This window comes from Lontra canadensis, unplaced genomic scaffold, assembly GCF_010015895.1.
Source record: "Lontra canadensis isolate GAN:19392208 unplaced genomic scaffold, GSC_riverotter_1.0 scaffold18, whole genome shotgun sequence".
In the NCBI taxonomy this organism is placed as follows: Eukaryota; Metazoa; Chordata; class Mammalia; order Carnivora; family Mustelidae; genus Lontra; species Lontra canadensis.
Window position 1 is genome coordinate 17,733,257 of NW_022631012.1, and position 17,467 is coordinate 17,750,723.

The 17,467-nt window shown below is 41.4% G+C and overlaps 1 protein-coding gene across 2 annotated transcripts in view; it reads left to right on the top strand.

Annotated features, from left to right (window-relative positions):
* Window positions 1-4,571: 4,571 nt before the first annotated feature.
* DNAH7 (dynein axonemal heavy chain 7) overlaps window positions 4,572-17,467 on the top strand; it is a 275,773-nt gene continuing 262,877 nt past the window's right edge. For both annotated transcript variants that reach the window (XM_032860188.1, XM_032860189.1), the window contains exons 1-2: window positions 4,572-4,704; window positions 15,367-15,429. In XM_032860188.1, the coding sequence (XP_032716079.1) occupies window positions 4,690-4,704; window positions 15,367-15,429 (78 nt within the window). In that variant the 5' untranslated portion in view covers window positions 4,572-4,689. The remainder of the gene's footprint in view (window positions 4,705-15,366; window positions 15,430-17,467) is intronic.

The window sequence follows — 17,467 nt, forward strand, 5'->3', positions numbered from 1 at the left end:
TGCTTTAAGTTGTACAGGCAATTTTCTCAACCTCATAACATGCCCCACCATAATAAAAAGCAGCCACACTTCTTCAAAGGAGCATGTATAACTTACATACTCTTTCGGTCTACAAAGCCACAGTTTCAAAAGCAGGAGGTAAAAAAAAAAAAAAAACAGTCGTAACAAATAACACAACAAGTCAAAACTCAGTAGCTTATACAATATATTTTAAAGGAAAATAAATTTCTCATAAAAGATTCCCTTAGAATCAGCACAAATTTGAGCATAAAATCCTTAAGCAAGCATTTGGTTCATGTGTAATAAAATCATTTTAGAAAAAAAACCAAACCACCTAAACCTTGAGAAAAAACACAAAATCATAAAGGCAGCTGAACTTGACTCCAAGAGAACCAAAGTATCAACAAGTGAATTTCTGTTCTCCATTTTAGTCTTTCATGTTTAGTTAACTGAGGTAACCAGGTTCTGTTCCCAGATACCTCTTTCTAAAGTAGATGTCCATATCTGTAGATTAATAAATCAAAAGCATAAAAATAGCTCTACCCAAATGAAACACTGAATGGATAAGGGACTCTTTCAAGGAAATAAGTAAGAGCAGTGACAAAGTGTCTTTCTATAATTTGAAGGATCCAGTGGTCTAACCCATCTAATCTAAAGTTCATTCCTAACAATTTTTGGAATGTTATCGATTCTTGTGAGGGTTTTGAGTTGACCTTAATCTGCATGGGGAAGGCAGGGGTTATACCTCGGCCTCAGTCTGGTTGGTAATATTTCTGATTACCGTGGTAAGTAGTAGGGAAATTCAGTCCCGGAAGTCGTATTTCTCTTTCTTGACAGGAATCATAATAACTGACAACTACAAAAGAATTGTCTTTGTCAATTTTTATAAAATTGTTTTTCCTTCCATAATTCTGTTAGGATGCCCCACAGAAGACTGGTTTAGAAACAGGATTCTGTGAATGAGCAATTGTCCCCCTAGCGGACCTAGAAATGGAGGTCTAGTAGAGGTAAGATAGAAAGTCAGAACATCCGATATTTATTTCTACTGTGGCTTTTGAGGTTGGGGTGAATGGACGGGGAGACAGTAGAGGGCTGGAAAAGGACAATGTGCACATGGGGAAAGTGTGGACAGTGAATGGCTGACCTATCCGGGCTCATGTCTGTCCGATGGTTGCTGTGAATCCATCTATCCCCTGCTCGCCTGCTTCTGTGGACCAGTACCGTCCAGGAAGCAATCCAGGTGACGCTGGTTTTCTAACAAGAATGCCAAAATCCTTTTAAATACCCCAAAACTGCTGGGGATCCTTCTATTGGCAGCACACGGGCAGCCACTAACCCAATCATACTTTCACACCTCTTGGTTATTGCCTGTGGCGTAAGGCCTCGGGGTAATTTTGTAACTTCTCACACTCTTGCTTTCTAAGTGCTTTCTTGCTGCTTTTTGGCTGAAGAATCAAACTTCGGGTACTTTCCTGGCGGTCAGAGCTCTTCACTGTGCCCTTGGGCTGGGAAAGCACTCTGTCTTCAGCCTGTTCTTGGAACCCTACCCCTACCTCTGGGTTTCTACTGCGGTGTGTCTTCTCAGAGGCTCTGTTTCTACGTGGGATTTTCCATTCCTCCGCACTCCAGGTGCAGGAGATGGGGTCTGCCCCATTCATCAGCGGTTTTCCAGTCAAAAGTTCTTGCTGATTTTAGGCTGTAACCTCTTCTCTCCTGCTTCATTCGTGGGAGACTTTGAGTCACAGCTCCCCACTCCACTCCACTACTTCAGCGTCCAGGGGGACAGCCATAGCCTTAGCAACTCAGTTCCTTGATCGGCCATGACAAAAGTCCATGCTTCTGTCACCCACTTTCATGGCCGTCTTGAGGACTTGTCAATGCCTGGTGCTGCTCCGCTTCGGAAATTGCGGAGTCCCTGCCCGCACTCCTGTTCTTTCTGCTGTGACAGTGTCTCCCACCACGTCTCCCTCACCGAGATGCCCACCCACCCTACATGACAGCTTTCTCCCCATTTAATAGCCGTGTCTTCCTTTATTGATTTTGGGTTCTGAGAGTCTCCATTTTAACTTCACTCTTAGAGTCTCCATTCCCTTGCTCTGTTGCTGTGGAAGGAGGTCATCGGAGGGCCGTGACCACTGGTTGACCCGCGAGTGGGACCCAAGCAATTGGAAGCTCCTTCGCTCCCCCCACCTCGGAAAGCACGTTCTGCCCGCGCTTTCCACGCTTCCTGCAGCTGAAGCCGTTCTCCAGGATGCCACACTTGCGAGAGCAATCTGTTGCTGAGCCCATCTGGACGTGGCTGAGCCCTGCTGGGGTCTCTACATAAACGGAAGATTCTGGCTGGTGGGCGTGGAAATCTGTTCGTCTTATGACTGCAGAAACCAAGCCTCGCATGCAAGTCCCCCTGCATATAAAACCTGCCGCCTGCCCATCTGGGGTGGCCTGTTTTCTCTCTCCAGTTTCTCTCTGCCTTCCCTGCGTGGGGGCCAGCTTGGGAGCCAACAGTTATCCTTCTGTCACCCGGCCTGGGAAGTGTGTTGTGTGTTGGGTTTTTTTTTGAACCGGAGCCTGTCTGTTGGACGTCTTCGGAGTACAGGTTTTTGTCACTACTAATGCAGAGACTTCAACTGGGTCGTTCCTGTCTGTCCTCGGTCACTCCTATTCTCTCTCTTTTCCTGCTGAGTAGTTATTTCAAAACCTTTTCGTTCTGCTCCAAATTTTGACCAATCCCTGACTCTGATCTTCCTTCAATTTCTTTTTTTTAATGGAAGTATGATTACCCTACGATGTTATGTTAGTTTCAGGTGTACAACATTTACCCCGCAGACCCGTGCATTACTCTGTGCTCACCGTGATCATCACAGTCCCCATCCCTCACCGTACAACAGTATTACAATGTTACTGGCTATTTTCTCTATGCTCCACTTTTCATCTCCATGATTTATTTTACAACTGGTTATTTGTACCTATTAAATCACTTTATCTAGTTCACCCATCCCCTATCCCCCTTCCTTCTGACAACTACCAGTTTGCTCTCTGTATTTAAACAGTCTGCTTTTTGGTTTGTTTCTTCACTTGTTTTGTTTTTTAGCTTCCACATAAAGTGAAATCCTATGGTGTTTGTCTTCCTCTATCTAATTTATTTTATTTACCATAATATCCTCTGGGTCCATCCATGCTGTCACAAAGGGCAAGAATGTATCTTTTTTTTTATGACTGAGTAGTGTTCCAGTGTGTATAGATCCTACATCTTTTTTTTTTTTTTTTTTGATCCATCCAATGATGGACACTTTGGTTGTTTCTATATCTTGGCTATTGTAAGTGATGCTGCTATAAACATAGGGGTTGGTATATTAACAAAGGAGGCAAGAATATACAGTGGGGGAAAAACCACCTCTTTAATAAATGGGACTAGGACGACTGGACCATGGACAAAAATAAACTGAAAATGGATTAAAGACCTAAATATGAGACGTGAAACCATAAAACTTTTAGAAGAAACCATAGACCATAATCTCTTTGTCATCAGCCATAGCAACATTTTTCTAGATAAATCTTGGGCAAGAGAGCTACAAACAAAAATCAATTCTTGGGACTACACTAAAATAAAGTTTATGCACTACAAAGGAAACCATCAAAATACCCCCAAAAGCAACCTACCGAATGGGAGAAGATACTTGTAAATGATATATAGAGGTTAATATCCAAATATATAAGGAAATTATATTAAACACCAAAATTATTTTTTATTTAAAAAGTGTACCGAGGACCCGAACATGTTCTGGAGAAGACCGACACAGATGGCCAAGAGACCCATGAAAAGGTGCTCAACACCCCTAATCATCAGGCACATGCGAATCAAAACCATGATGAGACGCCCCCGACACCTGTCAGAGTGACGGACCGAATGACCCGTCAGAACGAGTGTCGGCGCGGCTCTGAGGGAAAGGGACCCTTCTGCGCTGTTGCTGGGAACACACAGTCCTGAGCCTCTGTGGAAAACAGTATGGAGGCGCCTCAAAAAATTAAAAATAGAAAAACCGTAAGATCCAGTAATGCCACTATTTACCCAGGAAAACAGAAACACTAATTCAGAAAGATAGAGACACCCTTGGGTTTATTAGAGCATCATTTACAATAGCCGAGATTCGGACGCTCCCCTCGACTTACCTCTAGCTGTTCACAGAGGATTTTAGTTTCTAGAGAAAAGCGTATTTACTGGTTCTCCGAGATCTTTCCGGCGCGGGAAGTGAAGTGAGGGGTTACGGCGGGGGCGCGGAGCACGCCGCTGGGAGAGTCCGGAAATGGCAGGGTCCGTGCTGGAAGGCGTTCCCTCCTCAGGGCAGAAGCACCCTCGGCCTTCAGCAGTTCAACGAGCGCCCTGCGGGGGCGCCACCGCGCCGGCCAGCGCCCTGGGCCCGGCTCACAGGCGCCCCCGCGTGCCCTGGAAAGCGCCCCCTGCAGGTCGGCTCTGCCGGTGGGCCGGGGGCCTTCCCAGGAGCCGTAGGTGACCGGAAATGAATCCGGCCCCGGCCTGTTGCTAAGCAACGAGGACGCTAGACGCCCCCCAGGGCGCTGTGGGCGCAGAGGCTGCGGGCGGGCTCTCTGGACGCCACTTCTCTTGTCTGAGGGGCGCCTCACAGGAGGGACCAAGTCACCACCAGGTGACCCGAGAGCATCCTCCCAGCCATGAGCAGCGAGCAGGTGAGCGGGTGGCCAAGCGGGCCCCGCAGCCCAACCTCCCTTCAGTCTCGAGAGATGCAAGCCCGCCCTCGGGACTCCCCGGCTGGGATCTTGTGTGTGTGGGGGGGGGGGGGGGGGGCAGCTTCCTTCACTCCGGTTACATCCGGGATACCGAGCGCTTTCCGTGAAAACTTGGTAAAAGTTTCCTTCCCGACGGTTCGTCCTCGCGTTGTCACAACGACCGACCACTTCGGCCGGGCGAGCGGCGCGCGGGTGGGGGGAACGACGCCCGGAGCGTCCCCGGGGCGCTGGGGGCGGGTGTGTCTGGGTCGGGGAAGGTCAGCGGGGAGCTGCAGAGGGTTTACGCTCCCTGAGGATGGGGTCCGCGCCCTTTCCTAGCGGTGGGACTTCGGGCAAATCACTTTACCTTTGCAAGCCTTCTCTCTCTGCCACGCAAGGGGGGTGGGGTGGGGGGTCAGCACCTCCTCCGCGAGGCTGCGAGGTTCAAGTGCGGTTCCACACCGTGGGCGAAAGGGCCTGGTAAGCGGCAAGTGGAATTTCTTAAGAAAAACCCCATGGCAGGTAATAAAAGATGCATGTTGCAATACCCACTTTTCTGAACTTTCTTCATGGAACTTAAGGGCAATGATGAACAAAGAAATGCAGAACAGGGGCCAAGCGTCTTGATGCCGGAACAGGATGGGAAGGCGTTAAGCCTGGGCATGATTTTGGCGAACGAGGACACCGCTCTGACTCCACTGATGAATATGGAAAAGGCCCCTTGAGCGTCCGGGTACTCAGTGGAGGACAGTGGCTTTTAAGCCTGCACGTTTTGCTTAGCTTCTCTGTTTAAACACCAAACTAGAATTCTTTCCTTTTTGATACCTTTTTTTTTTTTTTTTGGTAGTTTATTGAGGAAAGGAGTTAAAAAGCAATTTATTCCCCTCTCCCTTGGGCTGTAGATTAGCAAAATGTCAATCCTAATTCATGAATCACATAATGTCTAAATGATCGAGAAAACCTGGTTTTAACATCGTTTTGAAATGTGTTATAAATTGAGAAGAAACGCAGATCCACTTATCATATAATCACTGGTAAAAGAAGAAATGAACAAACAACCAAAAAATAGGTAACCAAAAAACTGGGCCGTTAGGAGACTGTACAAGGGATTGTTTTTTATGTGATACAGTAGTCAAAATCCTTTTAAAAACATTGGTTACCATCACCATCAATATGCAAATAAGCAACTTATTTGCTCGATGCTCTTATCAGTCTTTGGCCTCATCTGAGCTGCAGCCTGTGTTACAGAAATTTAAAACACATGTTTACCTTACTTGTCATGGTATTTCTGAATTGGTATTATTTTCCAAAGCCCCAGCTGACCCATTTACACCTAAAAAGTGTCCACTAAAAAACCTGTTGGCAGTTTTAAGTTTGCTTTATCTTAATAAAAATGATGTTTGGAAATGACACTACTCATCCCTTCCCAACTGTTCTCTAAAGAGACTTATATTATTGAAGGGGCATTATTGTGATGTCGGAAGAATGTTGCAGGAGCCCATCTAGATTATTCCCACTGCTTTAAGTGCCATTTTTAAACAGCAGAGGTCCCTCTCTCACTGCTTTGAACAGAAATTTTAAAACTCTTGGTACTCTTATTTATGCTAATTTCAAGTGTAGTTTTCCTTTTGAAAGGATGAAAGCTTTTATATTTTAACCTAAAACATATGGAATGGATTAAACTTTTGGAAATGCCATTCTTATGTGACATTTACTTATGTATTCACTTAGTTTGAAAAAGTGAGCAGGTGGTAAATCATATTTGCTGAAGGAGATTTTAACATATTCATCTCATTAGTGGAAGTTTGAGAGTGACATGGCATTTTTCAGGAATAGCAGTCTGAGTTCTTAAGTTAGGTATTTAAAACAAAGATAAATCTCTTGCAACTGCTCATTTTATTTTTAAAATTAAAACATAAAGTAAGGCATTTGAGCTTCATTGAAGAACTTCCAGTTTAAAGATAAAAAAAAACAGGCAAAGACCATGAAGTGCCCCGCAAAGCCACTACGTATTGTGGGCAGGTGAGGAGGAAAAGCTGTCAGCCCATCTCTACCCTAGTGCTTTTTCTGATTATTAAATCGACTGTGATTTTTTTTTTTAAAGATTTTATTTATTTATTTGGCAGATCACAAGTAGGTAGACAGGCGGTGGGGGGGGCAAGTTCCCCGCTGAGCAGAGAGCCCGATGTGGGGCTCTGACCCAGGACCCCTCAGGACCCCGAGATCATGACCTGAGCCAAAGGCAGAGGCTTAACCCACTGAGCCACCCAGGTGCCCCTGGAGGAGGACTGTGGTTTTGCATTTATATGCTCATACAGTTTTCCTGAATATCTCCTTGATGCCTTGTTTAAAAAGGTCAGGGTAAAAACTGTTCAACATGAAACCCACACCCCCTTGGTGAAAACTTTAACAACCATAATGCAAATATAGGACCACTATGTTAAATCAACGCTGTTAAATTTGGAAAGGTTATTGTTTTAAAGAGACCACTTCATAAAATGGCTGATGGAACTAGACACATTCACAGATTCTGGTCCTATGAGCAGAATGGTTAAGCTTAGATTACTACCAGTTTTATGATATCCCTTTCAATAGACAAGTAGTTGAAAATGAGCTAAATAAAAACTAAATGCGAAGCCAGAATGCTTCAGGATTGATCTAGACTCTGTAGTAACTTTTATTTTAATAATCTAAAGTGTTCGTTAGGATCCCAACAGCTGACATGCTCAAAGGGCTTTAATTGAAGAAAACTTAGAGACCACTAGCAGTGGTGAGGGTAAGGGAAAGAACCAACGGGGAAGAGGAGGCGCTTAAGGATTCATAGCAAAAGGAAGTCATTACTGACCTAGGAAAGAAGTTAGGGTTTGAAGCCGATGGCTAAGAAAGAATTCTCGAGAGTCTTTGGTGCAAAAAGCTGATTTCATTGAAGCACTGGGACAGGATCCTTAGGTAGAGAGAGCAGCACCGGGATCATGAGGAGTGGCCCATTATATGCTTTTAAGTGTGGGGGGAGTTAGGGACAGTGTAGGCCTCCCTCATATTTTGGAAACACAGTTTGCAGGACGCTGAGTGGGCTAGCTATTGTTAGGAAAGGTCATTTATTACTGTTGAGTAAAAACTCAGGCATCAGACCCTTCAGATGTCTATTGGTGGGTCAAACACTTGGGGAATGATTGTCAAGAGGTATCTTGGCAGGTAGATACAAAGGAAGTTTCCAAAGGAGTTTTTATCTGTTAAAGTAGACTTATAGGGTCCTGGGGTGGGGCTAAGATTGCCTTTTGCCCTTGGCAAAGTATCCACAGCAAAGCAAGCTGAGTACCTAGAGAAATGTCCCTCTGCCTGTTGCAAGGACTTGTCAATGGGCTGTAATAATTTTTCTTCTGCCTTTGTTTTCCACATCAGTTACCATTCCTGGACCTGACAGATCACACCATTATCAAAGCCTGGTGAGAGGTGGGACGTTTGGAATGATAGCTTCCTACCAGGAGCTGAGCTCTGAAAGAATTCAGTTATTATCAGAACTATGGGAAATAGGGAGTACTAGGAAAGCCCTACACCAAAACCTCTCCCTTTCTGCTCTCTAGTGTCCTACCAGTGCCTCTCATTGCTTACTTCCCACCAGAAGCCAGAAGGCTGGGAGCCCAGGTGATGCCCATATAAGGAATTTAGCCTTCCAGTCACAGAGCAAGAAAAACAAAACAAAACAAAACGCTAGGAGGCTGGGAGACTTGATTACAGCAAACAAAGCCTAACTATCACAGCAATTATACATAGATGCAGCTTTCAGAGACCTTTCCATACTGACAAAGCAGTTGGGATAAAATGTAGTCTGTTGTTCACATGCCATGATTCATTTTCTGATTCAAAATCTTTATATACCTAAGAATAAATCTAACAAAGATATCTAAGACCCTTATAAAGAATATTATGAAATGTTTTTGAATGATACACTCCTAGAATCTGAATGAATAAGTATTCATGAAAGAGTCAATATCATAATTTTGTCAGTTTCCTTCAAGTTATTCTAGAAATTCAATGTATTTTTATCAAAATCCCCCAAAGGTTTTTTTTTTGTTTTTTTTTTTTTTTAATCGAGGTGTAGTTGACATACAATGTTATATTAGTTTTGGGTGTACAAGATAGTGATTGGACAAGTTTATATTTTATGCTCACTGCAAGCAAACCTACCATCTGTCACCATAAAACGCTGCTGCCGTATTATTGACTATATTCCCTATGCTGTACTTTCTATTCTCATAACTTCATTAACTAACTGGAAGCCTGTATTTCCCACTCCCCTTCACCCATTTTCTGCTCACACCACCCCTCTCCCCTCTGGTAATGATCAGTTCTCTGTATTTATGGGTCTGTTTAGGCTTTTTGTTCCTTCACTTCTTTTTTTTAGGTTTCATATATAAGTGAAATCTGTGGTATTTGTCCTTGTCTAACTTATTTCACTTAGCGTAATATTCTTTATGTCCATCCATGATGTTGCAAATGGCAAGGTTGCCTCCTTTTTTAATGACCAAGTTATATTCTGTTGTGTGTATGTATGTGTATGTGTGCGTTTGTGTATGTGTTTGTGTGTGTTTGTGTGTGTATACCACAACTTTATCCACTCATAAACAGATGGACGCTAGGGTTGCTTCTGTATCTTGGCTCTGAGAATAATGCTGCAATAAATCGGGGTCATGTATCTTTTCAAATTAGTGTTTTTCCTTTTCTTTGGGTAAATATCCAGTAGGGAATTGTTGGACCACAATAGATTTGATTTTTTGAGGAAACGCCATACTGTTTTCTACAGTGGCTGCACCAATTTACATTCCATCAACAGTGCGTGATGTTCTTTCGTCTCCACATCTTCACCAATACTTTTTGTCTTCTTGATTCTAGCCATTCTGACAGGTGTGAGGTGGTATCTCAATGTGGTTTTGATTTGGATTTCCTTGATGATTAGGGAGGTCGAGCACTTTTTCATTCATGTGTATCTATCATCTGAATGTCATCTTTGGCCAAGTGTCTATTCAAGTCCTCTATTTTTTTTTTTTTAATTGTGTGTGTGTGTGTGTGTGTGTGTGTGTGTGTGTAGTTGTAGAAGTTCTTTATATATTTTGCATATTAACCCTTTATTGGATAAATCATTTGCAAAGACCTTCTTCCATTGAGTAGGCTGCCTTTTTGTTTTGCTGATGGTTTTCTTCTCTATACAAAAGCTTTTTATTTGTGTAGCCCTAAGAGTTGATTTTTGAATTTGTTTCTCTTGCCTGGAGACCTTTCTAGAGGACTATTGCTAAAACCAATGCCAAAGAGATTACTGCTTGTTTTCTTCTAAAAGTTTTATGATATCAGGTCTCACACTTAGGTATTTTATCTATTTTGAATTTATTTCTGTTTATGGTGTCAGAAAGTGGTCCAGTTTCATTCTTTTTCATGTAGCTGTCCAGTTTACTCAGCACCATTTACTGAAGGGGTGATCTTTTCCTCACTGTATTCTTGCCTCCTTTGTTGTAGGTTAGTTTAACATATAGGTATGGGTTTATTTCTGGGCCCGTTGTGGTGTTTCATTGATCTGCGTGTCTGTTTTTATGTCAGTATCATCGTGTTTTAATTACTGCAGCTTTATAGAATATCATGAAACTTGGGATTATGATACCTTTAGCTTTGTTCCTAAGATTGCTTTTGCTATTATAGTCTTTTGTGGTTCCACACAAATTTTAGTATTATAGTTCCGTGAAAAATCCTGCTGGTATTTTGGTAGGAATTTCATTGAATCTGTACATTGCTTTGGGTAATATGGACATTTTAATAATACTAATTTTTCCAATCTTGATGTGATTTCAGTCTTCCTAAATTTATTGAGACTTGTTTTGTGGCCTAACATGTGATCTGTCCTGGAGAATGTTCTATGTGCCCTTCAAAAGGATGTGTATTCTGTTTTTAGATGGAATGTTTGTATATACCTATTAAGTCCATCTGGTCTCTTGTGTCATTCAAAGATGTTGTTTCTTGATTTTTTTGTTTTCTTTCTAGATGATCACTCAATTGATGTAAGTGGGGGAGTTAAACTCTCCTGTTATTTCTCCCTCAATGTTTGTTAATACTTCATGTATTTAGTTGCTCCATTGTTGGGTGCATAAGTATTTGCAGTTGTTATATTCTCTTGTTAGATTGACCCCTTTATCGTTATGTAATGCCCTTCTTTGTCTCTTGTTACAGTCTTTGTTTTATTTTGTCTATTATAAGTATTGCTATCCCAGCTTGTTCTTTTTCTTCTATTTGCATGCTATATCTTCTTCCAAACTTTTACCTCCAGTCTGTATGTATATATATATTTAGGCATGAGGTGAGTCTCTTGTAGGCAGCATATAGATGGATCTTGTTGTTGTTTTTTTTTTTTTTTTCCATCACCCTATGTCTTTTGATAAGAACATTTAGACTAGTTAAGTGTAAAGTAATTGTTGGTAGGTATGTATGTATTGCCATTTTGTTAATCCTTTTATGGGTTTTTTTTTTTTTTTAGAGATTTTTAATTTTTTATTTGATAGACAGAGATCACAAGTAGGCAGAGAGGCAGGCAGAGAGAGGGGGGAAGCAGGCTCCCCGCTGAGCAGAGAGCCTGATGCGGAGCTCAATCCCAGGACCCTGGGATCATGACCTGAGCCAAAGGCAGAGGCTTTAACCCACTGAGCCACCCAGGTGCCCCTATGGGTGTTTTTGTAGTTCTCCTCTGTTCCCTCTCTTTCTTCCCTTTGAGGACTTTCTGTAGTTGTTATGCTTGGGTTTCTCTCTATTTTTTGTGTATTTATTCAAGGTTTTGGGTTTGTGGTTACGATGAAGTTCATATATGAGATAATGCTCTCATATATTAAGTTGATGGTCATTTAAGTTCAAACACGTTTTAAAAGAACTTTTTGACTCCCTCCTCCCTACATACTCCCTACATACATATGTATGTAATATACATACATATTTTATGTATATGTTGTCATATTTTACATTTTTTATTCATAAGTTTCTTTTTTTTTTTTTTAAAGGTTTTTATTCATTTACTTGAGAGTGAGAGGGAGAAAAAGAGTACAAGCTGGGGGGAAGGGTAGAAGAAGAGGGAGAAGCAGGCTCCCAGCTAAGCAGGGAGCTTGACTAGGGGCTCCATCCCAGGACCCTGGGATCATGACCTGAGCCAAAGGCAGATGCTTAACCAACTGAGCCATCCAGTTGCCCCAAGTTTCTTACTTCTATTGATGGCTCTTTTTTTTTTCCACTTAAAGTAATCCCTTTAACATTTCTTGTAAGACTGGTTTAGTGGTGATGAACTCCTTTAACTTTTGTCTGGGGGAAACTCTTTATCTCTCCTTCAATTCTGATTGATAACCTTGTTGCTTTTAAAATTCTCTCTTTATCTTTAACCTTGGACATTTTAATTATGTGCCATGGTGTGGACCTCCTTGGAGTCATCTTGTTTGGAACTCTCTGTGCTTCCTGATCTTAGATGTCTGTTTCCTTCCTTAGGGAAGTTTTCAGCTATTGTTTCTTCAAATGAATTTTCTGCCCCTTTCTCTGTCTTCTCCTTCTGTGACCCTTATAATACAAATGCTTGTTTGTTTGATGTCCAAGAGATCCCTTATCCTAGCCTCATTTTTAAAAAATCGTTTTTTTTTTTGTTTTTTTTTTTTTTTTTGCAGTTCAGCTTGGGTCCTTTCTATTATCCTGTTTTCCAGATCATTGATCCATTCTTCTGCAATTGTTAATCTACTGTTGATTCCCTTTAGTATATTTTAGTATATTTTTCATTTAGTATATTTTTCATTTTTAGTAAATTTTTCATTTCAGTTATTGTATTCAATTTTGATTTGTTCTTTTTAATGTTTTCTGTATCTTTTTTGAAGTTCTTACTACTCTTCTCTCCCCTCTGGTGAGCGGCTTTATGATCATCACTTTAAACTCTCCACGAGGCATATTGCTTATCTCTGTTTCATTTAGTTTTTAGGAGGAGGTTGTCTTATTCTTTCATTGGGAGCATATACATCTGTCTCCCCATTTTGCTTGACCTGTTGTGTTTGTTGCTTTGAATTAGATGGAATAGCTATTTCTCCTAAACTTAAAAGAATGATCTTTTGTATGGTTGTTCCATGTGTGGACTGTTTGTGCCTGGTGGCACTGGTTGGCTGGAGCTCTGTCTGATGATGGGCTATGGGTTTGAGGTATTCTGTGCTGGGCTGCCCTGGTGGGATGAATGGAGCTGAAATAGGCATGGACCGGGGTGGTCCTGGGTCTCTTCATGCAGAGAGTCCTCTAGCAGATAGCTAAAACTGAAGTGGGTACAAGCCAGGTTGCCCAGATTGCTCAGGGTAGAGGCTGATCTTTTGGGGTGATTGGGGCATGTCCTGTGTTACTCCATGAAGGGAGCACCTGAGGGGATGGCTGGGGCCAAGGTGGAGAGCAGGCCAGAGTTCCCAGTGTGCCCCATGCATGTGGTGTCCTGGCAGGCTAGCTGGAACTGAGGTAGGCAAGGGCTAAGGGTTTTTGAAGTGCCCCACACTGATGCTGTTTTGGGAGGGAGGGCTAGAATCAAAGTAGGCATGAGCCAGTAGGTCCCTGAGTGCTCTGTGCTGGGTTTGCCCTAAGCAAGTCATTTGAAATCAAGATGGTGTGGACTTGGAGTGTTTTGGGGTGGTGTGCATCTGTGTCACCTTGGCATGACAGCTGGAGCTGTCATGTGAGTGAGCACTTACCAGGGGTGTCCCAGCGTGCACTGCACTGGAGCCGCCTTGGAGGGATGGCTAAGGCTGGTGTGGGTTAGGGACCTGGGACTCACTGAGGCAGTAGACTGATGATGGCATCTGGACTTTGGTCCTGTCCACACTATCCAGGTGGAGGGAGAATGTGAACCATGGTGCTTGCCAGCTCCTCTAACCCAGAGAGTTCCAGCCATTGCACTGCCATTGCTGGAGTTCAGAGCTGACTCTTTTATATTCCTGCTGTTCTTTTAAACAATGGGTTGTTGTTTTTTTTTTTTTCTCTGCCCCAGGGTATCTGGGGTTGGTGTGAGCTGGAGACTTGGTGCTCACTGGGGCAGCAGCCTGCCTACAGTGCTCAGACCCTGCTCCTGTCTGTGGATGTGGAAGGTGAATATAAACGGTGGTACTGGTCAGCCCCTTGAACTTGGAGAGGGTTCCAGCAGCTCCCTTGCTATTTGATGGACTTCTAAGGCTGGATCTTTTATGTTTTAGTTCTTTCAAACCATTTTTTTTTTTCCTGTGCCTCCGTGCGTACAGCTGCTCAGTTCCACAGTACCGTTTCCCCCTCCCCCAGCCCCTGCAGCCTGTGGTGCTGGGAGTGTGTGTTCCGTTCCTTACTGTGTCTCCATCTCAGTCGCCATTCTCTGTGGCCTCTTTATCTTTTGTTGTGCAGCAGCTGTGCAGTCGGCCCTCAGTTCTTCTTCAGGGGGAGCTGCTCGGGGGATAGGTGTAAATTTGTGTGTCTATGGAGGAGAGGAGTTCAGAGACTTCCTATGCCACCATTCTTGGACCAGAACTCTGTATCGGATCATTTTTAACAATAGTAAGGTGGAGAGAATTGCCTTACATATTTCAAGACCTATTGTGAAGTTACAATGATGTGACGTAGTCTGTATACAGACAAACATATATACCAAGGGAATTAAAGGGACAAAATTGGATGTGCACATATGTAATATACATATATTAAATACACCAACAATATGTGTGTGCCTGAGATGCAAAAAGTGTAAGCAGGTATAGTAAAATGTATGCCATGTTTATTGGAACATCTTTTGTAAGAGAAACATTGGAAATAAGCTAAATACCTACTTGCAAGACAAAGGAATGGATAAATTGCATTATATCCGTATGGTAGAACACTATTCAACTGTGAAAATCAGTGAAGATGATATCCACATGGGAAGTGAGAAAACCACATACTTGCATCCTGAAAAGTTTGAAAAGAATTCTCCTTTTGATGTAAGAGAAACTGGCTGGAAAGCTACCAACAGAGATGGCAGTGAAACCTGCTGGAAGTTGCCCCTGGATCAGCCATGTAACACAGGCTAGAAAGGCGCTCTGCTCAGGGGCAAGGAAGCTAACGGCTGGCAACAGCAGCTTGAGTGCAATGAGGAAAAGCACTGGAAACTGGAAGAGTCCCTTTTTCTTACAGTGTCCCTTTTGAACCTGGAGCAAACTTTACACTTATTAAAATTGTCTTTAATTTTAATTTTTTCAGTAATGTTTTATAACTTCCATTATGCAAGTCTTAACACTTCTTAAATTTATTCCTATTTTATCCTTTTTAATTCTATTGTAAATGATTTGCTAATTTCAATTTTGGATTGTTCATTGCTAGTGTCTAAAAATACGATTGATTTTTTTTGTGCATTGGTCTTATATCTAATGCTAGAATGTATTCCTTAGTTCTAATATTTTTTTGTGGATTCCTTTGACTTTCTGTACAGAACATTATGCTATCTAATGAGTATGTTTTTAGAATATTTTGGATGATATGTACTTTATATTAGACACTGTGAAAGTTAGTTGAGTAAATCAGTTGTAGCACTAACAGAGTGAACAGTTCCATTTTTTGTTTTTATTTTTGTATTTTTTCATGCAGGACAAATCAGCCGGCAAAGAAAAATCCAAGACACCAGTCAGATTTTTACCACAGTTATCTACGGTAATTTACCAATATATTCTCATACTTTATTGCTTTGAGAAGGTTACTGAATTTCTGGGTTTAAATTCTCCTCCATTTCATTCTTTTCTGATGGATAGCATCCATGATATGCATATCTTGAGAAAAATAACCAGCTTAATAAAGGAATCATAAGTTACAAGTACTGGTTTGCAAAGAACACTTGAGTATTCTGAATAAAAGAATTGTGAAAATGGGCTAGCAGAAGCTATATTGGAATCAAGAAATGAGGACTTGGGTTATAGCTTTGCCACTAATGACTCTGTGACAGTTGGTGAGTCATTTGCCTCTTTGAGCCCCAGTTTCTAAGTCTGAAAATGAGAAGAGTTGATTTAATGAACTTTGAGGAGATGCCTCTTCCAGCACTAACATGTGATCTCTTAGATCTTGGCATCCTTTGTCATTATTTTGACTTTAAATTATCATTGTTCAGTAGAAACAGCAGTTAATAGACATTTTTAGTTGATAAAGTGCTAGAAAAGTTAGATTTGACTGCAATAAAATTTACTTTCTAGTAATTATATTGAGTTTACTGCCATCGAGTTATACTCTTGTGATTGCTGGAAGTTGAGTTTAAGTGGAGGGTCAATGCAAACATTATTTGTTTGAAACATCTTTTAAAAACTCAGAATTAACTATAAAATCTGGATTGCTTCATGCAGAGATGATTCCTAATAATTTGAAATAAAAGCTCTTCTCAGCTTAAAAAAATCTCGAATGAAATTTTGCAGGTGAATGTTCTTGAACATTTCAAAGTACATGTTAATTATGAACCTGTTTGTGTTGATAATGTCAAGATTATCATACCATGTTTTATAAAATAAAATCCTAGCATTTTTTTAGTCCTGCAAAAATCTGTTTTTTAGTTTAAAGACAAAGATCTGAAATAGACATTTTCCCTTTAAAACTTCAACAAATTTTAAAACTGAAAAACAAATTGCCATTTGTTTTTTTATGTTACTGGTATATAGGTTTGGAAATATCAACAAAATTTAAATTTATTTACTGAATTAATATTCAGTGGTTGAGATGAATAATCCTCTCTAGCCAGCAAGGCATATAATTGTCTAAAATGATTTTGTTGCCTGGTTTAAGCCATATGCTGTGTTCTTATTTGATTGTATCTTCGCTTTTTTTCCTTTGTGTCCTTTGGAATTTTAGAAATAAAAAAATTATTAGACAATATTTTTTAATGATATTCTAAAAAGTAACCCATCAAGTAAAAATATTGCCATCTGAATATTAAGTTTTGTGCTTAGATGACATTTTTCCAGCAGTAGTTAAGACCCAGAGTTATTTTCATTATAGACCTTCATGCTTCTGGAGGTGATCCCTGTGCTTGAGATCAAGGGTGATTCAGCACTGGTGGTTCCCAGTGTCCATGAACTGGTGACCAGGTTTTCATTCTTTCTCAATCCTAGCACTCCCCCAAATCCTAAGTCCTTTATGGAACAAGATGAGACTGGAAGAATGGAAGGGCAGACAGAAGGATGGAAAAACATTAATTTTTAAATTGTTTGTTTTCCTGTGAAAGAAGAGCCTGAAGAAAGGATTCGTGTGTACTTTATTTGGGAGGTGATCCCAGGAAGCAGAAATAAGAGATAGAGGAGAATAAAAATAAGAAGAAGGAAAATTTAGTCTGAGGATGTGTAAGCAAGTTCATTGCCACATTGGGTAATTGGGGGGTGATCCTGTCATCATTTTCTGAAGAGCCTCTCCAATGCTTCCTGAAATCACATACCCAGTACGATTAGGGAGTCGTTTTTATTAATCAGCTCTTATCCCACATTGGTGGTGGTTTCTCCTGAGGGTGTTAACTTTCACCCACTTCTGGTTACTTGTGTGTGTGTGTGTTTGCACGCACATGTGCATGTGTGCACACATGCATCTGTACGGGTACGTGTGCAGAGGGGGCGACCTTGAGAGTCCCATTCTGTGGAATTGGAGAAACCCCACAGCAGAAAGCAAAAGACATTTTCTTGAGGTGAAACATTGTCATTCCTATGTGAATTGAAGCCGG